Source organism: Vanessa atalanta, chromosome 17 (assembly GCF_905147765.1).
Source record: "Vanessa atalanta chromosome 17, ilVanAtal1.2, whole genome shotgun sequence".
In the NCBI taxonomy this organism is placed as follows: Eukaryota; Metazoa; Arthropoda; class Insecta; order Lepidoptera; family Nymphalidae; genus Vanessa; species Vanessa atalanta.
Window position 1 is genome coordinate 11511091 of NC_061887.1, and position 27824 is coordinate 11538914.

Here is a 27824-nt window from a genome sequence, read left to right on the forward strand (position 1 = left end):
TTGGCCTACTAAATTACTTATCTTGAGAAAGCAATACTATCGGAAATTACTGGCTATCAATAGCACAAAACTATCGATAGTTTAGGTTAAAAGTCATGGTTTTTGCAAAATTATCGATAGTCTATCGATAGTATCGCTTATACTTAACTATCGATGGTCTATCGATAGTGGACTATCGATATGCAACACTATTATCTATGCAGTAAGTAGACTGCCGTCTGCCCAACGTCTGTCAGTCAAGGTGTCATTTCAATTGACATTTCTTTTTTGTAAATAAATTAAGCAATAGCATTAAGGATTTAATAACTATTAAGCCTAAAATTCTTTATACGCCATTATATCAATATTATAATTGATTGTAAAAATAGTAAGCAGTTTTAAAAATATTTAGTGTTGACTTTTAGTTCAACGACTACGTACATTACTCGTGTCCTCTACCGTCTGCGTCTGCTATACAACATCTTACTATTATAACAGCAACCATAAAATGTATGTATTTACCATAATTAGTAAACCGTAAAATAACACAATATGGTTAAAATAAAAAATTACTTTACAGGTCGTCAAAACATGTAAGCAGATACCGAGATGACTCTCGTGGTAGATCAGTTGAGCGTCGACGTGATACTTTACAGCGTCATAAAGATAGATCCAAATCTAGAAGTCCTAAAAGAAAGCAAAAGTCTCATAGCAGAGAGAGGAAAGATTCTAAACATAAGAAGAGTAAAAAGAAGAAGAAAAGAGCACATAGCAGTAGCTCATCGAGTAGTAGTGACAGTGATGAGGAGGAATTAAAACTGCTGCAGAGATTAGAAGCAGAACGACATAGATTAAAAGAAGAAAGGAAGAAGCAAAAGGAAATGCTGAAAGCTAATGAAACACCAGAAGAAAAAAGGTATTTTTGTTTATACTACATACATACAAACAACATTCAATAAATGTAATAGATTCATGCTATTGTTATTGTATTAAGGATAATGCAAGGATCATCGTTATATTGTAAATTATTTGATTGAGATATGAAATAATGTAACTGAAAAAAATCTTTACACACTATCTTTCCGTTTTAAAATCAATTCACATAAATGCAATTAGTTTGTCGGTCGTCCATACATTTAATTAAGCTGATGTTTTTGATGTTTCCAGAGCTAGAAGGCTTCAGGAAAAACAGGAGAAGGAGCGCAAGAGGCGCGAGCGTATGGGCTGGGACAATGAGTATCAGTGCTACACCAACCAGGATAACCCATTCGGAGACTCGGCACTCACACATACATTTGTATGGACAAAAAAACTTGCAAAGGAAGGTGTTAAGAATGTTTCACACGATGAGCTTGAAGCATTAAATAGACAAAAGCAGATGGAAAATAAGATAGAGCTAGAAAAGGTAAGTTGGTGTGACTTTGTTTAACAAGATCAAATCACACAGAGCATTGAATAATAAATTAATTCAATATAAATCATGGGTTTCCTGCAAGTTCTTCTCAGTACAGTAAAGTATTTTGCAAACTGGTGATTATGGCAACTATTATATAACCTGTAGCTTTTGAATTCAACAGAAAAAAAAAAAACAAAATCATATGTAAAACTTCTTATGGTTCCATCAGTGACATACCATATAATAGTATTATGTTTCATGATACTATGATAATACTAATGGATCCATATCAATAAGTTACTTATTAAAAAAATATTCCTAACTTTGAATCAAAGTAATCCCTAATATATTGTGAGATCATTTACAGTGTCATTTTTAGCGCCTAGCATTAGCCAAATATTTTTTTTTATTTGGCATTGGCTTAAGTAAACATCTAATATTGTTTTTGGCATTTGAGTCAAATTACTAGTTAAAAACCCATATCAAAAGGGCAACTATGTGAGTTTCTTGCCGTTTCTTCGAGCTGGAGGCCGCTTTCCGAAACGGTGGTAGCAGCGTAGATGTTTAAATATTGAAGATTCAAACACGCTTAATTGTGTAGTTTACTCGAATAAAATACATCTGATTCGATTTGGTTTATCATCTGCTATACAAAAAAAAATTAGTCAAATAAGTAGACATAATAAAGGAATTAGCAAGCATCGAATGCAAGCGAGCGTCGTCAACAGGTGAAGCAGCGTCGGCTGGAGCGCGAGGCGGAGCGCGCGGCGCGCGAGGCGGAGGCGTCGGAGGCGGCGCGCGCGCGCGAGGCGGCGCAGTTCCACAGCTGGGCGCGCCACGAGGACGCCTTCCACCTGCACCAGGCGCGACTGCGCTCGCAGATACGCATCCGCGACGGCCGAGGTCTCCACTCTCTTTATAATTTACAGTTGCTCCACAATATGCTTACGGCAATATTGAGATTATGAGCATTCATGAGTAGTATAAATCTTTTTGAAAGAGACGGTGACAATAATTTTATAGAAACGAGGACGAAAGGTGAACTGATAACACCTAGTTTCCGACTTAATAGCAAACTTAATAGGCAAGGCATATTACTCAAAACAATAATATTAAAGATAAAAAAACGTTGACATTGGCTTATGTAAACACAACACTCAAACTCAAGTATTCATTGATTTTTAGGCAGGATTGATATCATTAAAATGATGAAAAGAGTAAGTACTGATTTTCTTGCCGATTTTTCTACCGAACAGATGGTAGCTTTACATTTAATTCAACACTGTTTCATGTCGATTTTTTTATGAGCCTACAATATTAACAAAGAATATTTTGATTTTCTGATGTCTTAACTTTAGATATTTCAACACTCATCTCCCTCCGTAGCGAAGCCGATCGATCTGCTGGCTTGGTACGTGAGCTCCGAGCAATGCGTCGACGCGTTAGAGATGCACGAGCCGTACACTTACCTCAATGGATTGAACGCGCAGGACTTGGAGGACCTACTCGAAGACATCAAGGTATGAGGGTGTACGAAAAAGGAGGATCAAACACGAACTCTTTGAGGACGAATGATGACGAAAAAAACCTCGTATTTCGCAGGTGTACAAGGAGCTGGAGCAGAACGCGAATCAGGCGTACTGGGAGGACGTACAGACCATCGTGGTGGACGAGCTTAGCAAGCTGCGGCGGCTGGCGGCGCCCGGCGCGCGCCGCGACGGCGTGCACCAGGCCGTGGCCGAGGACGTCACGCAGGTACCCCCATCCCCCCTCGTCACACTTGGGTATTTCGGTAGGAAGGGTGGCACTACATCACACTTGCATTTCAGATATTCAAGGGCAAGACCGGAGCGCAGCTGGAGGCCCTACGTGCTCAGATCGAGCGCAAGATGAGCGCGCGGCGAGACGGCGTCGACGTGCCCTACTGGGAGAGTCTGCTCAGCCAGCTCAAAGGTGATTTCGAATATATAAATAAATAATTAAATTGATCGCTGTGTTCAATGGGGTATTTTTTATTCGAGGACCAGCGGTGTGTTTAATTTTTCTGTAACAAATAATGAATCGAACACAGCGCACATGGCCCGAGCGCGCTTGCGCGACCGGCACCAGCAGAACCTGCGCCGCAAGCTGCAGCTGCTCAAGCGCGAGCAGGGCGTGCAGCCCGCCGCCGACGTCGCCGCCCAGCACGACGCGCCAAACGAACGGCGGTACGTATTCCGTTCGCTTTGCCCCATCGGGCCGACTTCGAGTCTCCGAATAATGCGATAGTAATTACGATATGATATTTTCAACAGATCCAAGTCCCCCGAGGCCGCGGAGGCGCAGGAGTCGCAGTCGGAGTCGGAGCGCGAGGAGGAGGAGGAGTCGAGCGCGGGCCGGCTGCAGTACGCGAGCGGCGGGTACTCGCCCGTGTACCTGAGCGCCGCGGCGCTGGAGCCCGGCACGCTGGTGACGGAGGCGGCCGAGGACGAGCAGCGCCTCGCCTTCCTGCGCGCGCGCCTGCACGCCGCCAGCGCCGCCGACCACCACGCCGCGGCGCTGGCGGCCGCCAGTGCGCCGGCGCCGGGCGGCAGCGGCGCCACGGGCGCGGCGCTGGAGGCCACGGCGCGCCGCTCCATGGCGGGGGAGGGCGGCGCGGAGGGCGAGGGCGCGCAGTTCAGCGTGGAGCACGCGCTGCCCGACCAGCCCTACCTGTGGGCCGACAAGTACCGGCCGCGCAAACCCAGATATTTCAACAGGTGAGTGAGATTATAAGCATTGTGTTTTATGTCATGAATATCTCGCCCTCACTTTGGAACCACCGATAACGGTATGATCGATCTTTCAGAGTACACACGGGCTTCGAATGGAACAAATACAACCAGACGCATTACGACATGGACAATCCGCCGCCGAAGATCGTGCAGGGATACAAGTTCAATATCTTCTACCCGGATCTCATCGACAAGAATGCGACGCCCGAATTCTCTCTCGTTAGTACTCCCTTTCTGATACATTAAAACTTTCAGAATTTATATGTATCTATTTATTTATTTTTATCCTAGTAATAGAGCGATAAAATATATTAATTTATTAATGTTTTATTTCAGAAACCCTGTGCCGATAACCCTGAGTTCGCGGTACTGCGGTTCCACGCAGGTCCACCCTACGAGGACATCGCTTTCAAAATCGTCAACCGTGAATGGGAGTACTCGTACAAACGCGGCTTCCGCTGCCACTTCCACAACAACATCTTTCAACTCTGGTTCCACTTCAAGAGATACAGATACAGACGCTGAATTATACTGTTATGTTATGTTTAATGCTTGTTTTATTTTAGTAATGTATGACTTGATCTTACAATTCAACTGATAAACCTCAAAACCATATGTCTATCCAAATGTGAATATTTAAATAAATGATGTTCTTAAATATGACTATTGCCCATTAGTATAATGTCAGCTTTGTTCTCAATACATTGTGATCCTTACATATGATTTATTCATTTATTTATTTATTCAGATCACAAAAGTAATACAAAATTAATTACTGAAGTATGTTTTTAGTATGTCATAATTTTGTTCATTGAAATGACCTTTTCTTGTAGATACAGTATTATTGTTAGAAATAATAAAAGCCAAGTGAATCGAAATTATTATTGTGTGAAAATAGAGCACAACCTCTTCACATTTCAGATCTCCAATAAATATGTATAACAAGTTTAAAAAAAATTTACAAAATATCATTGTTGTAAAATAAATAATGTCTAATAACAATATGCCATTGATTTTTTAAATCAGTGGTAAGTTTATCAATTTTGCAGATTCTGGATTGTGCCAATAAATTATTGAATTTTTTTAAAATATAATGCATGTGGGCTTATTAAAAATATTTGTTTCTCATTTAGGTTAATTATTTATTGGGTCATTAAACATAAAGATCCTAATTAATGCATATTTTAATTATTAAAAAAATAATTATAGAGCGAGAATTTTAAATAAAATCCATTTTTACATCACTAATAATAATATAATCAACTTCCTTCTTTATTATATAAAGACATTCTTCAATAGTTGATTATTTATTTTTTCATTATATTTATTTACTGGTTACACAAATCTATTCTTTTTTAGGTTGATCTCCAGATTGATTTACTACTTCTTCTGAAACAGGATTTCCACGGAAATTAGGGAACTGTTCCCATGGAGCACTAAGCTCAAACCGTCTAAACTCCTGAGCCAATTCCAAAGGTTCAACTACAACTCTCTTCTGCTCATCATCATAGCGAAGCTCGACATACCCACTGAGAGGGAAATCCTTTCTAAATGGATGGCCTTCAAACCCATAGTCAGTCAAAATCCTCCTCAAGTCTGGGTGGTTTGCAAAGAAGACACCAAACATATCCCAAATTTCCCTTTCATACCAATTTGCAGCTTTAAATACTTCGCAAGCAGAGTCAATTGGCGTCAATTCGTCAGTATATGTTTTCACTCTAATTCTGGCATTGTAACGCAATGATAATAGATTGTATATAACTTCAAACCTGAAAGGTCGATTGGGAACATCCATGCCACCGATATCAACAAGACTAGCAAACTGTGCACTGTGATGATCCTTTAAAAATTGAAGTATTGGAATAACACCTTCAGGAGGAATAAGAACTTCCAATTCGTTACCTGCCGTTATCTGCACTTTTTGTACGTATTTCGGCATACATTCTGCGATATACTTGCCAAAATCAATTAATTGAGACTTTTGTAGAGGATCTAATTTGGCCACAGTAGGCCTGGTTTCTACCTGTGGTGTGGCTACATCTGTTTTTGTAGCCACTCGCTGGAGTCCGGTGTATTGATTACTGTTTAGAACAGCACGTCCAAGGTTTTTTCCTGCACCAAGGGTGCGTTTTAATAAAAAAGACATTATTTTAGCCTTTTTTTCGTTTTTCCTTACGTAATTATCTTTTCAATCGTATTATGAGTATGGAACTGGTATATATGTCATAAACATCAAAATTGTCAAATTGACGTATCGGAACAATAGATTGTAGACTATATGCAAACATTTTTGCAAATCAGAGTGCAATAATATTGCTCTCTAAATTATATGTGCAATTAAATTATGCAGTTATATTGCAGCAATATATCCCACGCGCTCTGAGAATGGACGGAACTATGTCAAAAATATTAAATATGGCAACAAACAGCATTCTTCAAACAAATCGATATCGATCGATCGATAGCAAAAAAAATCCTAACAATAATTATCGAACCAACTCTGGTATGGTATGTAGATTTATTTGCATTCAACTGTAAGAATTTTTTCGTGTGATAGACTTTTAAAAAATTTTCCTCTTTTCTAATCATTAGTTAAATAATTTTATCACTTGTTATGACTCTTGATTGTAATGCTGCATACAAACAAACCGACATTAAAAATAATACAAATAAAACGCCAATTCTTGGTGATAAGTTGAGGGTAATTTATCCTAACGGGAATACGTCGAATTACCAATAAACCTGTATATGTTTATATAGTATATAATTATATATAGGTACAGTGTACCAGACTGATTGTAGAATAGTCAACATAAGTTTTTTAATGTTTTAATTTTTATTTAATTTGTAAAAAAACTCCCAAATGTCTTGAGAAATAAAGCCCGAATTAAAAATGTGAGGTTGTTTTGACATTACTTTGTTTATGTTTACTTCAAAAATTATTCGTGAACTACCTATCAAATAAAATAATACACTTCAGACTTCAGAGGTGTTAGTAACTTGTGCTAACTAAATTTGTTCTTTAATAAAAAAGTAAATAGGATGCTGAAATAAGTCTAAATATTATGAATAACAATTTAACTTATTCCATTCTAACATTGAGTATCATGTCAATTGAGGTTCACATAAAGCGTAGTGATTATATACTATTTCGTAGAATAATGTTTTTATTTAATTAAAATAGAAATTGCGTACAAGTATCTAAATAATTATTTTCGACGTGAAAGTGAAGGTATACTTAAATAATTTCGGTATTTAAAATCAATATTATGGAAAATAATTACAAAACATAACTCTTTGACCTTTCTGCTTTCACTTAAATCTAGTTATGTGGAATTGATACATTATATGGAACTATACATTCATATTATGGTTTATAAACTAAATTGTCGCTTAAAATATATTAAATGGTAACAATGTGTATTTTCAATGGTTCAAAAGGCTTAGTAAAATGGATGAAGAAATAAAACAACTCAAGTCTGTGCTGAGGTCCCTGGTGGTCTCTAGTCCCAGTCAAGTAGACGTACGGTCGCTGTTGCGCGATTATCGGAACATGGTTGGCAAGCAAATACCTCTTGCTAAGTATGGATACAAAGATCCCATCATCTTTCTCAAGGACAAATTTAGTGACTGTTTCTTGGTATGTACCAATCTATAAATGATTTGTTATTTTGCTTACATAATACAATCTTCTAAAGATTTATAAATGTGAATCTGAGTGAAAAGAGCTCTTGTGTTTACGCCCACACTTTTATCCAACAATCTGCATTGGAGCGGCGTGATGGAATATGCCTCCCAAACCTCCTCAAATGGAGAGGAGGCCTTAGCCCAGCACTAAGAATTTTAAAGGGCTATTAATGTAATGTTTAAACATTTGCAGTATAATTTGTTCTATGCATTTCTAGTGTAGGCTAGTCTCTTTTGACAATGATCATGATTGCTGATGAAGATATCAATACCTATCATTACTTTGACTAAAGGGGCAATGTACTGCTATATATCTTTATCTAGGATTTTATTTAACTAATTTCAAAAGGCTTTTTATTCAAAATTGGGTAATAAATTATGTTATTTTGTTATTATAATGCAACACTTCATCATTAGTTTCAGGGTCCAGCTGCAAACCCTGAATTGACATTAATTGTTCCGGATGCATTAAAACATATTGATAAATTTGTACAGAAACAGAAGTCCAACCCAACTGTCAAATTGTAAGTTAATGAACATAGAATTTTATAACAGAAATTACATTTAAATTTAAATGTGTTTATTTAAATTTTGCAGTAAGGGCAAAAGAAGAAGTGTGCCAGAATCTGTAGTCAAACCAATTGAACCAAATTTAATAGTCACGAGTTATCAATCTAAAAATATACAAGCCAAGGAACAAAATGTGGCACATAATCAAACCAAAAATGTCGAAATTCAAAAATATCATCCTCCACCAACATCAAATGCTCCACAGGTAATTTTATAAGATCAAAATTATCTGTACTAAACAGTAAATAGAATAACATTATTGGGAATGTGCTGATAGAGTGTAACTGGAAGTAGCCATATTCATACAGACATCCTTTTGGTATACACAAACATATTTGATAATATTTACACAAAAAGACCCAGTAACAATTTTCTTATGAAGGCAATGTTATATATTGTATTTATCTGTATGTGAATTTTAAAGTTTGAAGGCCCAAAAGAGTTCTTTAGTATAATTGAATGGCATGAGGAGTAAAGATATACTAGAATCACTAATAACTCATTTATATTACGAACTATATCTCTTGATTAATATACCTCTACAAATAATACAACACTGTTACACTTTACTCTCATATCTAAGCACAATTTTACATCCAAATTTTTTATAAGAACTTTTTCAACATTCAAAACACAATTTTTTCATGAAACCTCATTTTATTATATTGATGTCATAGCATTCAAAGTCCGAAGTTATTTTACTGTAATTAGAAGGGACTAAATATACTTTAATTCCCTTCATGAGATTCATTATTATGAGCTGATATAGACAATTTTGAACACCACCAGTAGAGTCAAATATTTGCTTACATAAGAAACTTGATCCTTATAAGGAACTGCATGCATTGCTTTTATAAATAGTTATAGTGAATCGATATTTGATTTATTTCTTGTGTAAATAAAAACCTGATAGCCATTCATTATCACAACAAAAGAATTAAATGAATTGAAATTGCCAGCTACATGATTATTTTCACTATTAACAAATACAATAGAAAACTTAACCTTACAAATTCAAATATTGCATGTGTCTGAACTAGATAAACAAATATCTAATAGACATCAGTACTCTTCACTAGGATTGACACAATAACATTTTACAAGCTTTGTTGTATATTGTTAAATTAAAGATAAAAATAATTTTAACCAAGTCCAAAATTGATAATTACTTGTATAAATGAAATTAATGCAACAACCTAAGAATATTTACATAAATAAAGTTCAAAGTAGTAACATCTTTATTATTCTTTTCAGGCTAATAAAACTGACGATGGAAAACAAACACTTGATAATGGGAATTGCTCACAAAGTGCATTGCAGAACTTTCTCAAAAAGAGAACAGCACTTTACAGCTCTCCCTATGCGATCAGTGAGCAGTCTACCAATGATAAAGATTCTTTAAAAGATGACGATGATTCAGGAAGACAGACATCATCATGTATGTTTACCAGCAATGATTTTTGTAATTTCAATTCTGTATTACTATAACGTCATGTATAAAATGATTGATAATTTAATTTATATCATATTAATACATGATTGAAATACGAATAACATAGCCGGAATAAGTATCTTAAGACAATGTAATATGTTATTAAATTTTTAAATTTTAATTATAGCTTCAAGTAGCAGTAAGAGAACACAGCTGGACGAATTGAAAAGGGAAATCCGAGATATAATACTTAGTCACCCTGATGGAGTGTGGTGTACCGATATCTTAAGACTCTACAGGTGCAGGGAATATATTTCAATACTTTATTTCGATATACATATAATCCTCCCAAGGAAGCCTGTCAAATATAAATCATTATGGTCTCCAGAGAGCGACACGGGCGCGAGCTGAACTTCTCGCGCTTCGGCTTCACGAGTGTGCTGAGCGTGGCGTGCGCGCTGGCCGACGTCAGCGTGTCGCGGCACCCGGGCGGCGACTGGCTGCTGAGCGACGCGCGCGCCCCCCCCGCGCCGCTGCCCGCCACGTGCGTGCCCGCGCCCCGCGCCTCCCGCGCCGCCGCGGCCCGCGCGGTGACCGACCCCGACGACGCGCTGCCCGGCGTCGCCTTCGTGAGTCTCGCTCGCTCGCAGTGTCGCCTCGTGCACGCTCCTGTTCTCTAAGGCATGTGCGTGCTGCAGGAGGCGGATGTGTTCCCGGAGGACTGCATGCACTTCCTGGAGAGCATCCCGTCGGCGTCGCTGGCGGACGTCGTGCCCGGCACAATGTTGGAGGTGGCCGTCGCCGAAGTGTACTCGCCCTCGCACTTCTGGCTGCTGCGATTGGGCGAGCGACACAACATCGCCATGGAGAACGTGATGGATGAAATGAAGTTAGTCTGTCGGTCGCGAAACCTTGTATCTTCTCTCTAGTATATTCATGCGAAATGGCTTGGAATTAATGATTGCGTGCGAGATTAATGATTCAGTCTATTGTAGATCTATTGTTTTCTTCAGCGAGTATTACACTCACGGCGAGGGAAAAAATCGTACGCTGGCACTGGGTGCGGTGCGCGTGGGCCACTACTGCAGCAGCCGCTACGAAAGCGACTGGCATCGCTCGCTCATAGTCAAGATCATCGACAGTGACACGGTCAAAGTAATCCGATCGTTCCAAACGACGCCATCACTATTCGTGTTGTTGCTTCGTATTCGTTTACATATTTATTCATCGTAAAATACGGAAAGCTATCATCGCCATCGATGAATCGGCGAGTGATTCGAAGTGGTCGTCGCAGGTGCGGCACGTGGACTACGGCACGGTGGACCGCTGCGACGTGCGCGAGCTGCGTCCGCTGCGGCGCCAGTGGGCCGGGCTCGAGGCGCAGGCGCTCCGGGCGCGCCTGGCCGGGGTGCGGCCCCCCGCCGCCGGCCGGCGCTGGCCGCGCCCCGCCGCGCACCACTTCCTGCGCCTCGTGCGCGACCGCCGCCTCGTGGCCAACGTGGTGGCCGTGGACGAGCGCGACGGCGCGCTCGAGGTGCTGCTCATCGACACGGCGACGCGCGAGGACCGCTGCGTGAGCGCCGAGCTGGTACGCGCCGGCCACGCGGACGCGCGCGCCGACTCCGCGCTGGGGGTGAGTGCGCCGGCGCCCGCCTCCGACTCCTCCTCCGCCGACGCGGACGTGCGCTCGCTGCTCGGCACCATCCTGCGCTTCGACGAGCGCGAGGCGGACGCCGCGAGCGACGAGTTCGAGTCGGCGTCGCAGGTGGGCGCGGCCCCGGCGGCGAGTGGCGCGCTGCACGGCCGCCTGCGCGCGCCGCCCGCCGGCAGCCGCGTGCTGCAGCGCCGCCTGGCGCTCGCCCGCAAGCTCACCGCCGGTGTCTCCTAGTGTCAGCAATTCGTATTCATCGCGTCTCTTGAAGCTATCGGCGATGGAGTTCCCGAGACCGTTCGCATCGCGACTGTTGACCGTACTTTGCAGATTCTGCGTCTGTTGTTAGAGCTGAGATATCTTTAAAATCGTAAATTTAAATTGCTAATTCTCAAGACCGGTCGTTTCAGTGCACTCGACGCGAAAGCGAGGCAAACCTCACTCAAAACATCTATATATACGATCAGATGATATTTTAAAATTTACTTGAGGATATGTTCGATCCTGCACTAATTGTAGACAAATGTGTACTTGACGAAAATAAATTTAAACGTTCGTAATAACATCGGGCCTCGACCGACGGTATTCATAACCGACGACGTCTTACCCTCTCGCGCGCCTCGTGGCCCAACAGCGGCCGGCGTTCTAGCCATTTACGAATAATAATCGTGAAACTTGGGTGCATTGCAGACGTCGGAGTGTTACCTGTACCCTCGGTTCGAGGCGTTGGAGACCGGGGACACGCCCAACTTCGCCGAGATACACGCCTACCTGCGCGACGGCATCGCGCTCGAATTCGTCGACGACTACCGCAGACACGTGCCGCCCTGCCTGCCCGCCCCGCCGCCGCCCGCGCCGACGCCCCCGCCGCCCGCGCCAACTCCCCCGCCGACCGGCCCGCCGCCCGCGCCAACTCCCCCGCCGACCGGCCCGCCGCCCGCGCCTACGCCCCCGCCGACCGCCCCGCCGCCAGCGCCGCGCGCCCCGCCGCCCCGGCCCGCGCGGGGCGCGCCCGCCAGCGCGGTGTCGCTGACGGCGGAGGAGTGTGAGACGTTCGCCCTGCTGAGCTGCGTGAACCCGGGCGCCGCGCACCAGTACATGCTGCAGGCGCTGTCGCGCGCGATGGTGGCGCGCTCCAGTCTCAACCCGCACGCGACGGAGTTCCGCATGGTGACGACGGAGACGCAGACCGGTGTCTCGGGCTCGATGGAAGCGATTAGACCTCCGCCTGGCTTCGAGAAATATTAACCTCTCGACTTCTCCTCTACGTCACGATGTTCTCCTAAGTTTCGGTTAAATCGCTTCGGAAATTCGTGTCTCACAAGTTGCTTCCAAGAAACGAAAATTAGTGAAAAATAGTTGCTAGAAGTTGAGCGAGGAGCCTTTTTAAGGGCAATGGCAGTGTTCCTTTAATTTTTTTTTTTAATATAAAATTCTACCTCAGATTACTCAGTATTAAGATATTTTGAGTTCTATTTTTAAAAATAGATTTGGGTGAAGATATCTCAGCTCGTTTGTCATATAATGTTTGTGATTGTTATTGACTCACTAGAATAATGACCCACGCGTGTGACTTTGGAAGTGAAGCCACAATGAAATTTCACTGAGACATTGTTGTTTGTAAATGAAATGTTTAGGATTATAAGCTTAAATGGTACTTTTTTTATTTCCGTTTAGAATTTATCTTCAATAGATTTATTTTTAAATTATCCATTGTTTATATCTTGTAAATTTGTTTGTTTTTAATACAAGGTTACTGGTACATTTAGAATGAATGTAAAAACATTGTGTACAAAATTGTTGCATATGATCTAATAGAATCGTATTTAGCTTCATTTGTTGACAAATATTGATTTTTTTTTTCGCATTAAGAATAACTCAGAGTTGTTTCAAAGTTTATCAAACTTAATATTAATAATCGTTGTAATTAAATTACAGTATTTGTGTAAAATTACTTTGGTGCTCTTAATATTTCTTGTGATAGATCTGTACGTACTATGGATCTATTGTTAAGCGTAATGTATACTGACGAAAACTAATTGAAGTGATTCTGTGATACTAGGATCAAGTGCTTCTGCGCGAAATCATTGTTACATATTTTGTGAATTTTGAAATAAAACCAATTATAAAACAACTCTTGTTTTTTTTATGTTTTTTGTTCCTGACCTCTGACATTCAAGACAACTACTAAAAAAAGCTAAAATAAAAAGGTAGCACTTTTGTTTTAAGTGTCAAAAATCAACACCGGTTCGAAAAAACCCTCTATTTTGTTTGTGATGTATAAATGTATATATTGTCACAGACAATAGTCACTAACCTGTGTAATCGGGTTCAATTTTATGATTGTTCCAATGTTAATAACAGTAGGTGTGTCACAATTTATAGAAAAAATAGTTTATGTTTTTGCATACATATATAACATTATACACAAAAGCTATTTTCTTAATACCAAATCTGTTGTTTCTATACGATCAAATGCATCAATACGAACATTTAAAAGTAAAACGTTTTTACACATCTCACGTTAGGAGTGAATTTAGTAAATTTTGTCACTAATAATCTGTCATTACTTGAATCTTACGCTAAATAATAAAACACAAAAATTGTAAAATTTAGTACACCAAATGTGCAAAATGTAAAAACTGATGTACTTATTAATGGGGAATTTTAAGTAGACTAAGAATCTGCGGCAATTGCGGAAAAAAAAAAGATTATTTACCGATGTTGATACGGCTCGCTTAGTATATTTCAGTTACTTTCACAGTATAAAGTCTTACGGTATAATGCTTTCGAGTAACACAGCCGCTCCCCATACTAAATTCGTGCTGCAGAAAAGGCTATTCGAGCAATCTATAACCTAGGAGATAAAGAATCAATAATGTAATTTAAAGAAATGAAGATATTAACGGTTGCTTCTCAATATATATTCTGTATACGTTATGTATTTACGGAAAATATTTATTATTTTGTTAGAAAATGTGATACTCATAATAGCATTGATACAAGGAACAAATAAAAACGTGGTACTCCTGTTATTTAGCTACAGTTTTAACTCTGCTGTGGGGCAATGTATAGATTCTACAATAAGATCCCAGAAAGCGTTCAAAATGCCTCTGTTGTCAAATTAAAAACAAGAAAGCCTGAGTGCGAAAGGTGCGTATTATACAGTTAGAGAGTTTATGGTTGGGAATGAAACAATCGCCTCCCAATATTTAAATTAATAATAAAATTGACAAAAAATCCCGCTGTTTCTTACGCCGGTTCTTCTCAGATCAGGGTATTTACTTTTCCGAACCAGTGTTTAATTTGACAGTCAATAAGTAAGTGTAAGGCCTCATTCGCAGGAGAGTTTCAAAAGCGATGCGTTAAAGCCCAGCGAAGGCGTTTTTATAACGATCTTAATTTGATTATTCATACGAACGCTTTTATATCACTCTTGTCTCGTCACGCGCTTTAGTAAGACGTGAGAATGGTTAACGCTAAAAAACAAGCAATAGCGGTTTGTACCGCTAGAAGATGAAAAAGGAAACAGAAGGCATTCTGGGTACATTCTCTGAATGAGCCGAGATACATAAATGGGCAGTTTGTGATACTGTACAAAGATTTGAGGCAATACCCTGAAATTTTTTTAAATTATTTTCGAATTTCTATAGCAACATTTGACGTATTGTTAAAACTGATGGGCCCTCAAATACCACTTCGAGGTACCAACATACGTTTGGTGATATCAATTGATATGCCATTGACAAACGCAGGTAAACAAGACATCGAGTGTCATCAACGCTATGCTCGGTAGCGAGGCATGCTGGTCGGAAATACGCTCCTTCTGCGAAAACGTCATGTCGCACAAGGGGACAGCGGAACAGGAACGGGAGGTGGACGCTGCTGCAGACCCGATCCTCCGAAGAAGACAGGGGAGGACAACGCTACGCGCACCTTCTCTCCCCGCATCATTAGGCGCCGCAGGAACTAGGAGGGTTCAAGATACCCCATGATCCCCCCTAGGAATTAGAGGCCCACACAGGGCCCGCCCGTCCGTCAGGGCGTCACGGTAGCATTCGAAAGCGATCCTGTGGCGCCCACTGAAAAGATGGAAAGGCTACCGTTGGTTTTTTAGTGGGTATTCGGTGTACTAGGGCGCGCTAGTGTCGTCCTGGGCACCGACGTCCCACATACCACCCCACTTCACGTATGGAAAACGACTAATGCATTTTTCCAGTAAGAAAAAAAAGGTAAACAAGACACGTCCGCTCAAAAAAACAGCGCGTTTAGCACTGACTGTAGCGCTGCCGCTTTTTTACCGCTAGTGTGATAGTATGAAGTTGCATTTCCCAAGTTGCTATTTCCAACATCCAAAATTGTAATTGATAAAAAATTGTTAAAAATAAAACTTCGTTTATTTTATAGCAATAATAATATTTTGAGTGAGAGTTTGATTATTTAATAGAGGGAATAGACGAGTATCCGAGCGTAGCATAGACACAGAATTTACTTGCAACCCTATCTGTGACATTGTTTAAAAAAAATGATGATAACAAACATGGCGTGCTAGTAGAGCGTCTCTCTAATCTGTTTACCATTTTGCTTTTTTTACAATTATTCAGATCCGCGTTATCATAGTATGCGGTTACTGACAAAGGGACGAAGACTAGATGTCGCTCGGAATAGGTAGACAGAAAGTGATTACAACCTTTAAAGGAATGAATGTATGTGGAGCTACAGTGTGTGCATTTTCAGGAGGGGCCGGGGCGGCGGCGCTCGGCGGTAGAGGTCGAGGCGGGTGATATGCAAGCGGCGCCGGCGCGCTACGTGTCCGCGAGCGAGTTATACTCGACCGACGAAGTGGAGCTGTTGCTGGAAGAGATAAGAGAGCTGGAGCCGACTAGCTGCCGCGGCGAGGACGTGCAGGACTTCGAAATCGCTGGCAGTGGGTGCGCGGGCGCGGGCGGTCGCTCGCCTGCCGGTACGGAGCTCACGGAGCGCTCGTGGGACTCGCACGCACACTACTCGCGTGCTCCACCGCCGCGCCCGCGCGCTCTCGCACCTGTCTACTGCCACCTCTCGTACTTGATCACGCCGACGGGCGGTTTGACTTTTCTTCTAGTGGTAAGTAAAATTTGGAACAGTATTATGGTTTATATATATGAGATTTGCTCATATAGTAAGTAGTATTCAAGTATGATGATATCAACACTGGCAGTTCATCATGGCAAGGACAACATTAAAAAATAACAAGAGATAATATTTAGTTTGTTGTACTAACACATGTGCTAATGTTTTGTTTACGTTATAACACTCAGTGAAGGCAATGCCACATGTTATTATTGAAAGGTACTCTACTATTGGTGTTGTGACAACATCTCCTAGATTGATGGACTAGTAGCCAACTATGATTAGACCATAAGACTTTATGGTATAATCATAGTTGACTACTATACAAAGTTAGTTGAAAATACAAGATGCCTATATAAGTAGTTATCTTGTTATCTGTACAGGAACATGAATGCAATATTCCATTTATTAATTGGCTAAAGAGGTTCAGCATACTTGTACCCGCTGTGACCTACTTAGGGAACAATGTGTATTATGTAGATTGTTTTATGCCTGTGTGTAGCTCTCTCATACACTTCATTGTTTTGTTCGTGAATATTGTGCTTTTTATTTTGTAGTGTTTTAAATTTTATAATGTAATTCCAAAATGAGTAATAAAGTTATGTTTTTATTCGATTAATATCATTTCCGCTTAAACAATAATTTCAATTCTAAATTATTTTGTTTGTACATAAGTCGACAAGTTTATAATTATGTTAAATAATAATTAATATAGTACCAGCCTGTTAACGTCCCACTGCTGAGCAAAGGACTTTCCCCTTTGAGAATAATATTGATAAATTTAGCTTTAACAGGCAACATATCATTAATTTCATCTTTAGAAAAAAAATAGCAGCTTTGAAATGGTTACTGTTCTAAGTCAATGAGAGCTCCATAGGCTAGCTCATACTTAAATCTTCAACTTTCTTAAAAAGCTTCTATGTAATCATTAGTTTGCATAAATTTACTAATTTACATTTACTATTTTATAGTAAACAAGATTGTAATGTAACCAGTACCAAAAGTTTGAGCAAAATTTCAGGTCATTCAGGTGGATGAAAGAAACTGGTTTTAAGTTACAAGATTTGATCCTTTTAAGATTATAAAAGATAATCTAATGTAGTTTGTTTATTTTTTTACAGCTGTGTTCTCTGTGTGTTTGCATTTGTGTGTGGGGAGCCCTAGGACTACGTGCCGCATCTGCCGCTAAGCCACTGCTGTTTGGGGCACTTACTTCCTTCATGCTGCATACAGTCCTCATGTTGATGCACATCTCCTTGTTGGATGCATTATTGCCCGTCGATTGGAACAGATTTGTAAGGAGTTTCATCCATTTCATTGTAATTCAATATGGTAAAATCTATTATCCATTTCAAAGAAGGAATAATATAAATAAATAACTTTGACCTTGAACTGAAATATATTGGGAACAAATGTCTCTTAGAAGTATTAAACGGCAAATTTAGTTTTTACTCTATTTATAAATTGTCGTCTCAATCTATTATAAAGATTAGTATTTTTTGTGGGATCACATTTATATTCTTTTTTGAAAATAAAAATTCAGAGCGGAGTATCATTCGCGTGGAGCGCGTCGTGGCTGACCGGCGGTGCCGTCGCGCTGCTGGTGGCGCTGCCGTCGCCCGCCGCGCACTCCACCGTCGCGTCCATGCTGTACACCGCCGCCGTGAGTGTCGCGCCCCGCCGGTGGCCGCCGGGCGCCGCCAGCGACGCTGAGTGTGCGCTGTGTTGCAGGGCTGCGCGCTGGGCGGCGCGGGCGTGGCGCTGCTGGGCGCGGGCGTGTGCGTGCGCGGCGGCTGCGTGCGCGCGGGGCGCGCGGGGCTGCGCGCGGCGCGCTCGGGCTCGCTGCGCGCCGCCTACCGCGCCGTGCCGCAGGCCTCCACGTCGCGCGACCGCGCCTTATAGTGACCGCCGTCGTCCACCGACTTCTAGTCGGTGCCGTGAGTGTAGTGTGGTAGTGGCGCCCCAGTACTGAAACAAGTTTTTTAAACCTATTTCGACGAAACCCCAATTTTCTAGAGCCGGGACCGTTTTAAAATACCTCCGTCTGCGGGACGGGTCCGGTCCGCGGTCGCCGCCGAGCTGTGAGGTCCGTGGGCGATCGGGGAGCCCTCTCGTCTAGTCGTGTGTGTATCGCATGAAATTTGTTTGTGATGGAATTGGCACAAAACTAATGTCTTCTTAAATGGGACTTGGAGCTACTTAGTCTCGTCGATGTCTCGATCGTTAGCGCATAGAGTGATCGAGGGAGCCCCAGTTGGGTACGGTTTCGCGGAGTTCTAAAGGACTCCGAAGATGAATTGATTATATTCTTATGTAACAAATTAGCATTTACTTTTAGGACCGTCTTATTTCAGGAGCGATGAGCACTGGACTTTTGATATGTTAGTGGTACGTCACACGAGAAGGATCGGAGATTGTCTAATACTGCCACTAGATTTCGCCTGTGATTCACGTCCATGTAATTATCTAGTCTTATCGATCTGTAGGAGCAGTAGGGCAAAATAGATCACAACTGCTGCTAATTGTGCCTCTAATGTCATTCTTAATGACAATTTTTACAAATTCCTGAATGTTTAGAATGAATCGGTTTTAGTGAATGTTTTTGTTTATCTCGAGAGAGCGGTTCCTCATCTATTTTGCTGGACTGTTGTTTGTTCGTTCATTACATTGTATTTAAACGTTATTATTTACCAAGTCTGATTTTGATGCTAGTCCATTTAGTGTAAGTATTTATTTTTATTACTAACGAGCGGCATTCCTTAAGTAGTTTTTGCACAAATATTAGATTATTCGCAAACAATATTTTATCTGTATTTTTGAAAGCTTCTGCCCGTTACTTCGACGCCCGGTGGCGTGTCCGGCTGTCCCCGTTTATGATAAGTTTTTAATATTATTATACATTTAATGAATCAATATACAAATGTATGCAAAGGGTAATTTTTACTTGTAATCGACATGTTTATTGTGCTAAGAATTCAGTAGACAAAGTGGATCATGGTATTCATATATATTATATAACCGTATCCGGCCGGAGGTGTGGCGGGGTCGCCAGCGACGCCAGCGACGCCAGCGACGCCAGCGACATCTGCGGTGTCCTTACGTACGCCACGTTTATTTATTGTGATGCTTGTATTGGATCAAATAGTTTGCATGACACTTGTTTATAATACATATAGTTAGTGGTAAGGGGATTTCAAAATATACCAAATAAGAATTGTTATAGGATGTAATTTTATACTGTCTAATCTGTCGTACTCGCGCTATGAGCTTAGGATGTTTGTACCGTTTTAGTTCGAACCGAGCGGAAACAGGAAGGCCTTACTCAGTATTGGCCAGGTTGAAAAATAGATACATTCGAAACACAAATCGTGAACTTGATCAGTTTTGTATTTTCTAAAAGAACAATTAATTTTGTAATAATTCAATCAGTTAATCGTAATGTAATTCAAAGGAGAAGTTGGAGGCCAGTCCCCTTTTTTATTTATATTATATCATACATATCACCAAACGACTTACTTGATTCTTTATGTACTTCTTACACTGTTTGTAAGTGATATTTTGTAATGTAAGTGTTCCTTTAGCGATTACCACGACACACCACGATCACACTTGTTAATGGACACTTTTAAAATGACTCTTCCGATTATAAGTATATTTATGATTCTGCGGCCTCGAATATATTTGTAATATATTGATATTTATGCATTCTGTGAAAATTGTGTGACAATTTGTACCGAACACAGAACGTAACCAAGTGTTTAATAGTTTGTCGTACAGACAGGCAGCAGATTACCGCTTGCCACAGCGATACTTTGTGTAACTGCTACGCGGAGCTATGAGCTCGTGTAAACTGATGAGTGTTACAATATGAAAAATCATATTTATAACTAATAATTGACCAAATTTTCTATCTTCAATTTTTGTAACTGTGTGACGCGACGGGCCGCAGATATGTTCAATAAATGTCTATGAAAGAGTACATTGCTTTGTGTGTTGTATTGTATTGTATATTTCTTTATAAGAATTACAAATGTTTTTCAAGAACCGGTGATTGTAATGTTTGATCTCGATGAACCTTGTGCGAGTAAGTTTTAATTTTAAATTTTAATGATAATACATATATGGTTTTTATACAATTGACGTGTTGTTATTTTACTTTGGTCTACTATTTTCGTTTACTTTATTCCATATTGAGATATTTAAAAAATAATAATTAAGAAAATAATGAAATGAAATACTTTTGGAGTGCGACCCTGGGCAGAGTTGTTGAGACATTAGTATTTTGAAACTTATCTTTGAAATCAATTAATTTCACGATAATTGCTATTTTATCAATTAAATCAAATCTGATTACTACGGATCATCCTTTATATTTTGACTTTGAAGTGCTTCAAATTAATGGATTGTAGTGTTATCTTATCAATGCTGACTTAATATGGAATTTTATCCAATGCATCGCCCTGACCATAGCAGATAAACTTAGTGCTCGGGTAAGTCCATGAAATGGAAAGTTCAGTGCAAATTGCAGAAAGGATTGATACAGAACGCAAGATCTTGTATAAGTACTATGTAGACAATGACTTCTTTGTGTCGCCTGAAGGAATTCTGAAAGTATTAGCAACTGTAAGTACAGTGTCTATACACAACGATCCAGCGAATGCACTTGTATTGGGGTTAAGAGAATATCACCCTAGTACCCCAGTGTGATAGTTTACAAATTAACAATTTGAAGCACAGGACCGGCTTCTTCTCAGGTCCGAGGTGTTAAATTCCGAACCGGTGGTAGATTTTTGACTATCAATAAGCAAGTGTAAACACTTCTATATTGAATAAAGATTTTTGACTTTGACTTTACGTGCCCTCTTAAGGCATGGGAGTGTTTTAAAGTAACTTTTGAACTGGCTATTCTTTATCCAAAACTTTTATTTGAACCTAGGTCTGCAGCTTTATAAGTTAGCTTAACATGATGTAACGAAATACAACTAATTACCTAAATACCAGTACATATAGTCAGTTTTAATTTTATGAGTAATGTAGCGTAATGTCTACTTTAATTCGATAACAAATTCGCCACATTCAAAACGCCATTTCATAATGAATAGGTAGGTACATTATGAAATTCATAGATTATTCAAGATCTCGATCAATGATATAACTTCAATTTAATGCAGAAATCTATTTGTTTGTTTTACTTTTCTTGTGATTGGATTAGGCTATAACAGGGTTGGCCAACCTGATTGGACCCCAGATCTATTGTTCAATGACGAAACCATGTGCGACCTTTCTACCAATCTCCTAAAGCTATTGTTTGGGTAAAAGAAGAAGTAACGTATTTTTTTTCATATGAATACTGTTATTAGGTTTATTCAACTAAACGAAATGGCAGGTTTTTACCTTGCCAAGATCGCCTTGTGATAAACCCGAGGCCTATTACAAAGGTACCAAGTAACCTTCATCGAAAAACGAATTATGTATCTACTTAAGCAAAAATATGTTTGAAATAAACTTGCTGTTCATAATATTCATATAGATTAGCTGTAACTTTTATAACATTAGAACATTTGTTGTAAATGTCCATTACTGCGTGTTTCGGCTATGAACTTTTGCATTGCTGACACAGGCGGATATACTTAATATGTTTTAGTATACCTGCCTGCGCTGAAGTACGAGACTAAATTTAAACAGTAAATATAAAACTGGAACTTAATTCTCAGCAATAAGATGGGTCGTCGATCGTGGGCCGGCGCAGAATCAGTGCCTATCGAATGGCACATGTGATGAAATTAATGGATAATAAAACAGTTTTATGCTGTCAATCAATTAAAGCAATTTGTCGGCTTGGCGACGAGACGAGATATGTCAAATGTTGCAGGTGGTATGTACGTTGTCGTCTATCGCGTTCGCGTGGGGCGGCTGGTGCGGCGCGGGGCTGGTCGCGGGAGGTGCGGGGCTGGTCGCGGGGGGCACGCTCGCGGCTCTTAGCGCGCTCAGCGCACTGTTGGCTACTCACGCACCCATGACGTGCTTCATAACAGTTGGTATATTACCGTTATAATTTTTTGTATAACTGAGCGCGAGTAGACCGTCAATCACAAAACTTATTACTGCTGCTGTGCAGTTGCAGTCACTGAGTGTTTTGTGGGGTAATGTATACAGATTTACAACATGATTCCAGAAATCAATCATCGAAATGCCGCTATAGGTAATATAAAGTAATTGTGTTAAGGGACGTTTGGCTTGATTTTGTTATATTGAAAATTAAAAAAAAATGGCGATAAAAACCAAAAGTGCAATGCTGCTACATTGAATAAATAAATACAAATATGTCGCCGATAACACGTTCTACAGCGTTATATTAGACGTCCCTTGTGACTATCACATTCATTGCTCCTTTTTGGTAGATAAATAGATGAGTGATCAGGGCCGGACCGTAAGTTTAAGGGGCCCTGGGCTAACACTACTTAGGGGCCCACCTAAGACATATCTGAACGTGAGTTGAATTAAATTAATTGAATGGGTTTGATTAATTGCAGGACTCACGGGGCTGCAAACCATACGATTTGTTTAATTTAATAAAGGTATGGATTCTTTTGCATTATCGTCTATTTGTGACTTTGACTTGACTTAGCTGGGGCTCCCTTGAATCCACAGGGTCCTGGGCTGAAGCCCATATGGTAGAGTCGGCCCTATGAGTGATAACAGGGTATGCATATACTTATAAGACTTTCAAAAGACATGTTACTTAAGGCTTATTTATCCACAGGACATAATATTATCGACTGTGATTGGAGTATCACTTTTGCTTGTTACAATTCTGAGTTTCACCCTGTGCGAGATACGTCGTGCCGCCGACTACGCCTTCGGGGTAATACACATTTACTTATTATAAACTAAGGATGAAATCATATTCTTATTGTGTATAACTTCTGATTTTGCTCATAACATTGACGTAATAATTTTGGGATATCCACTTAAGAGAACATATCCTGGATGTTACTCATATATTTTCTTAACCTTAAGTTGTTAAAATTAAGCAACTTAGGATTTTAATTTACTGGACTAAGTCGATTTCTGTTGAAATGATCTTTCACAGTATAAACAGCTATCGATATGTATACATCATCATCACCATTACATAGTATAAAACAAAGTCGCTTACCGCTGTCGGTCCCTATGTGTGTTTAGATCTTTAAAATTACGCAACGGATGCAGTTTTTTTAAATACATAGATTGATTCAAGAGGAAGATTTATATGTATAAAACATAGTAGAGAAACACTGATAATTTTTGAGGTTCCTGAAGTGATGTCATAAATAAAAACATTTTTAGCGCTTACATTGCAAACGTTGGCTGAATCCTACGAGATAGATCAAAATAATGTCCTACATTATTGTACACCTTAAAAAGCTCAAGAAAGAAGTCGCGATGGTATATAGGGATAGCCCACAAAAACAACTTTTTATGAAAAATAATGGCTTATTTTTAAAGCGATTTTAAGCAATGCAGCATTAATTCTTATCCATTTAAGTACCTTAAGTACCTTAAATACATACATGCATTTAATATAGATCAATATGGCCTTTTACAGCATGTAATTGAAATGAATATTTTCGAAGATATTACAGATTTAAAACGCAGGGACATAGTGTATTGTGTAATGACTGAAAAACTGTAAACGTTGTAAGACATTCTGTAGTACATTTGGTATCAGCACAAGTATCAGCATTGCAACCATGCGAGGCCGGGGCGGGTCGTTAGTGAGCAATAAACGGAAAGTACTTTAATTAAAAGTTACAAGTCTGTGTAAAAAAATTATATTTATTATTTTAACATTGAAATTATAATGCGATGCTAACCATGACATCTAGACAGTTAAAATGAACCCAGGCGCCTTTCGCTTTACTCAATGTTAAAAAACAAACCAAATTTAAAAATGATGTAATGTTTAAAAATATATGGATTGTCCAAACGTAGACGATAAGAATATTGAAAGAAAAAAGATAAAATATTATTATATTTAAAACTTTACAAAACAAAATTAAATTTCCAATAAAAAAGTTTAATTTTTTTTTTATTTCAGCCTCTTGCATTGATAAACTCAGTCTTAGTGATTGGTAGTGTAGTGATGACATACATGTCAGTTTCTAAGAAATGGGACGCTGAAACTGGAATAAGCACTACCAACTGTGATAATCCACCAGCCAATGAGTTGGAAGTTTAAGGAGTTCAACAATTATTTACTCATAGTTTTATTTTATTTTACAATAATTTGTTTGTACAAAATAATAACAATATAAAATGCCTAAATAAAATTTTAAAACTCTTGTACTATATTCGAGTATTATATAACATATGTTCAATATTTATATACAAATAACCAACACCATAACATGTACAATTAGTGTCTGACATGGCTAGCTACATGACTCGGTGGTTTCGAAATACTGTTGGACAGACTCAATCATGCTTTCTGGTTTAGGTTTGGCGGCCACACCGGCTATTTCAACTCCCAGATTTTCAATTTTGTGTGCAGTAGAGTTGCCTATAGCAAAGTGAGGTAAAATCGATAGGTTATTATTAAACGTCTGCAGCTGACGGTAAATATATTCACAACCAGATGGACTGAAGAACACCATACAACAAGGATTCACTGTATTATTGAGTTCCATTAAATTTGTCCTTAAATTTTCATTTTCTTTAGTTTCGTACACAGTTAGTGCATCAACTGTTATGTCCTTGGATTGTAATATGTTTGGTAAAATTTCTGATCTTAAATTGCCACAAGGAAATAAAAAGTTTGATTTTGCACTGTTTTCACTTGCTATGAGTGTTGCTAGTGTTTCAGCATTCCCAGTTTGACTGCCCAAGGCCTCTAAGCCAAGTAATAGCTTAACCTTTTGATTGCTAGCCTCACCTACAGTATATATCTTTTTGGTATTCCAAATAACGAATTTCGAAGGGGACCAACATTTAGAAACGGCCTCAATAGCTCTAGGGCTTGTGAGAATAATACCGTTATAATCATTACTCAGTAATTTTTCACCAAGTTCCTGTAAATTCATGAACTCAAATTGCAGTGGTTCCACGAAAATCGCCTCATAATTATTATCACTAAACACTTTCTTATAATCCTCTGACACACTTTTAAATAATACTACTTTCTTCATGATCTTTTCTTTCCGTCGGACAAAACATGAATTGCAAGTCCTTTGTTCTACTGACCACTGCTACATAACAATTTTGACCCTGAAAAGACAAGAAACGATTATAATTTATAGTCATGGAATTGTAATATGAGGTGAGGGAAAGTTTACTTTTCATTGTGTAGACTTACCAGTCTACAAATAAATATAATGACACTCTAAAAAAAATCATTAAGAATATTACAATATGTAGTTAACAGGTATTATGTCATAAGGAAAAAATGAATTGATTTTTATATTTTCAAACTTACAGAGTTTTCTAAGTACGAAGTTGACGTTGAATACTGTTGTCAAAATAATAAATATAAGAGCAACCTATGACATTGACGCTGACGGTTAAGTTTGGTCGGATAGTTTGTAACGAAAAAATGATGCAGGGATATTTAAAAACTGCAAATATTAAAGTGTGTCTTAATATTAAAGCTATTTTTTTCTTTATGATTAATGATTATTATTTTTGCGTCCAAGAACGAAGTCAAGGTATATTTAGTTAGCACAGTAGTAAGAAGTACACAATATAATAACGTTGATTTGTCTCAGACTGAGGACCAGACCGACTTGATGTCGTGACAACAAAAGGTCACGACGTTCTGACTCTCTCTTAAGCCGTCTTGTTGACTTTGTTGCTTTATATTATTAGAAGAAAAATACATTTATTTTTTAAACGTAATTCTATTTTTTAATATATTTAGCTCAATATTATATATAGTGGTTTCTTTCATTATAAATTCATTCATTAACCATCGGCGGTACATTCTTTTTTATTCGTTTTGGTCCCATACATACATTTTTTTTAAATTATCCTCTATTTTTCTAGTTATAAGAGAGACAGGTCACCTTTGTACATTTTTTTTACAACATGTATTCTGTTTACTGTACAAAAATAAATAAATAATACAGAGTAATATGCAAATGATACATAGTTACTCTTTGTGTAGTATAAACTATAAAATGACTAACTATAAGTCATACAATAAGTCATTAGAAATCCAGAAGAAAAATCAAGTGTCATCCACATTTTTAAGAAAAATATATGTTGTATTTTATTCGAAACTTTATATATTTTAGGCGTAAATTACAAAATATAATATTATTTCCCGGGCAGCAATGTAAAGCAATTTGCTGATAAGGCTTTCGATGCCGTTAAGCGGGTGTTCAAATGGATTGCTGGTGACGGCGCTAGTAACACTGTTACTATTGCCAGCTCAGTATTATGTACCAGACTTGTATTTGGACTCGAAGGAATCGTCGCCTGAGCCGAAATCATTGCTTGTGCACGCAGCGAATGTCACACAAACTTGGTTGCCCCTCGAACTGCCTCCTCTTGATTTATTCCTCACGGTGTCATTAATACTACTGGCAATAATCACTTACTTTTGTGACTGGATACAAAGAAAGCTAATGGAGAGGCGAATAATTAAGGTAACTTTTATAATAATTTAAAAAAGTCTAGCAGCATTTGATTTGTTCAAATCGTTGTTTTAGCTCGACCCAATAAAAAAAACGTATATTTTTTTTAAAAGAATTGTATTCAGTGGTGTCTGCAATATACTGTATTTTTTTTGTAAATTATAAATATAAAATTGTCTATTTTATTTATCAATAATAAAGTAAGCACAACGGATTTTATTCCGGCAGTTAAATCAATGCTTGCAAGATTGTGTTGAACGGCTACGTACTTGGGACGCGCGTCAGGAACAGCTCGAGGCGACTCTGCGCATGGTTCAGAACGCCACGTCGGAGTACAACTTGCTACTGTATTTGCTGCTGCGCCACCACCGCCTCGGCCCCGTGACCAGAAAACCTCCTTCGCACTGTATTTTTGACAAGGAGCTCAATGATCTTAATTTCATTACGAATCCTGTTGATGTCTTCCCCCAAGATACTTTATAGTGCGTGTGTTATATAATATTATTTAATAAATTAGTTTTTTTTAATAAGACAGAGTATTTTTACTTTTTACAAATTGCTTGCGGAATAATATAAAGTAAGTATCTATGTCAGAATCCTTTTAAAGTAATAAAAAATAACCCTGTTTTCA

General features: G+C 39.2%; 6 protein-coding genes across 7 annotated transcripts; 4 read left to right on the top strand and 2 right to left on the bottom strand.

Moving 5' to 3' along the window:
• Positions 1–218: 218 nt before the first annotated feature.
• On the top strand, positions 219–4677 carry LOC125070378 (cactin). Its single transcript, XM_047680223.1, has 11 exons — positions 219–489; positions 560–895; positions 1147–1384; positions 2104–2278; positions 2762–2895; positions 2978–3130; positions 3205–3328; positions 3447–3582; positions 3670–4113; positions 4203–4347; positions 4465–4677. Coding segments are annotated over exons 1-11 (2076 nt in total). The 5' UTR covers positions 219–487; the 3' UTR covers positions 4654–4677.
• A 754-nt stretch (positions 4678–5431) lies between these two features.
• LOC125070379 (NADH dehydrogenase [ubiquinone] iron-sulfur protein 3, mitochondrial-like) lies at positions 5432–6353 on the bottom strand. Its single transcript, XM_047680224.1, has one exon. The coding sequence runs from the start codon at positions 6272–6274 to the stop codon at positions 5474–5476; it is 801 nt and encodes a 266-aa protein (XP_047536180.1). The 5' UTR covers positions 6275–6353; the 3' UTR covers positions 5432–5473.
• A 653-nt stretch (positions 6354–7006) lies between these two features.
• Positions 7007–13591, top strand: LOC125070672. The gene is made up of 11 exons (XM_047680621.1): positions 7007–7023; positions 7570–7768; positions 8233–8339; positions 8413–8590; positions 9640–9823; positions 10005–10116; positions 10206–10446; positions 10516–10706; positions 10831–10972; positions 11112–11450; positions 12159–13591. Coding segments are annotated over exons 1-11 (2253 nt in total). The 5' UTR covers positions 7007–7021; the 3' UTR covers positions 12717–13591.
• A 2412-nt stretch (positions 13592–16003) lies between these two features.
• On the top strand, positions 16004–18482 carry LOC125070673. Its single transcript, XM_047680622.1, has 5 exons — positions 16004–16136; positions 16206–16574; positions 17702–17875; positions 18124–18243; positions 18312–18482. Exons 2-5 carry the CDS (start codon positions 16254–16256, stop codon positions 18480–18482), a joined length of 786 nt encoding a protein of 261 aa, XP_047536578.1. The 5' UTR covers positions 16004–16136; positions 16206–16253.
• Positions 18483–21083: 2601 nt separating this feature from the next.
• Positions 21084–27676, top strand: LOC125070674. The gene is made up of 5 exons (XM_047680623.1): positions 21084–21203; positions 22453–22614; positions 23344–23445; positions 27026–27205; positions 27422–27676. The coding sequence occupies exons 1-5, from the start codon at positions 21084–21086 to the stop codon at positions 27674–27676; spliced, it is 819 nt and encodes a 272-aa protein (XP_047536579.1).
• On the bottom strand, positions 24439–26124 carry LOC125070338 (uroporphyrinogen-III synthase-like). 2 transcript variants are annotated; one of them, XM_047680157.1, is made up of 2 exons: positions 26035–26124; positions 24439–25826 (listed from the first exon to the last, which is right to left on the bottom strand). In XM_047680157.1, the coding sequence occupies exon 2, from the start codon at positions 25745–25747 to the stop codon at positions 24995–24997; it is 753 nt and encodes a 250-aa protein (XP_047536113.1). In that variant the 5' UTR covers positions 25748–25826; positions 26035–26124; the 3' UTR covers positions 24439–24994. The 2 variants fall into 2 exon arrangements, with proteins under 2 accessions (XP_047536113.1, XP_047536114.1); XM_047680158.1 differs by having other exon boundaries at positions 25915–26054.
• Positions 27677–27824: the final 148 nt, after the last annotated feature.

Bases quoted from the DNA above. Each gene is read 5' to 3' on its own strand.
- LOC125070673 (XM_047680622.1), top strand. From the start codon at position 16,254: ATGCAAGCGGCGCCGGCGCGCTACGTGTCCGCGAGCGAGTTATACTCG. The intron at 16,575-17,701 runs GTAAGTAAAATT...ATTTTTTTACAG, and splicing joins GTTTGACTTTTCTTCTAGTG to CTGTGTTCTCTGTGTGTTTG. The intron at 17,876-18,123 runs GTAAGGAGTTTC...ATAAAAATTCAG, and splicing joins CCGTCGATTGGAACAGATTT to AGCGGAGTATCATTCGCGTG.
- LOC125070674 (XM_047680623.1), top strand. From the start codon at position 21,084: ATGGAAAGTTCAGTGCAAATTGCAGAAAGGATTGATACAGAACGCAAG. The intron at 21,204-22,452 runs GTAAGTACAGTG...CAAATGTTGCAG, and splicing joins TTCTGAAAGTATTAGCAACT to GTGGTATGTACGTTGTCGTC. The intron at 22,615-23,343 runs GTTGGTATATTA...ATTTATCCACAG, and splicing joins CCATGACGTGCTTCATAACA to GACATAATATTATCGACTGT.
- LOC125070338 (XM_047680157.1), bottom strand. From the start codon at position 25,747: ATGAAGAAAGTAGTATTATTTAAAAGTGTGTCAGAGGATTATAAGAAA.
- LOC125070379 (XM_047680224.1), bottom strand. From the start codon at position 6,274: ATGTCTTTTTTATTAAAACGCACCCTTGGTGCAGGAAAAAACCTTGGA.
- LOC125070672 (XM_047680621.1), top strand. The intron at 10,117-10,205 runs GTGCAGGGAATA...TATGGTCTCCAG, and splicing joins GATATCTTAAGACTCTACAG to AGAGCGACACGGGCGCGAGC. The intron at 10,973-11,111 runs GTAATCCGATCG...TGGTCGTCGCAG, and splicing joins TCGACAGTGACACGGTCAAA to GTGCGGCACGTGGACTACGG.
- LOC125070378 (XM_047680223.1), top strand. The intron at 2,896-2,977 runs GTATGAGGGTGT...CGTATTTCGCAG, and splicing joins ACCTACTCGAAGACATCAAG to GTGTACAAGGAGCTGGAGCA. The intron at 4,114-4,202 runs GTGAGTGAGATT...TCGATCTTTCAG, and splicing joins AAACCCAGATATTTCAACAG to AGTACACACGGGCTTCGAAT.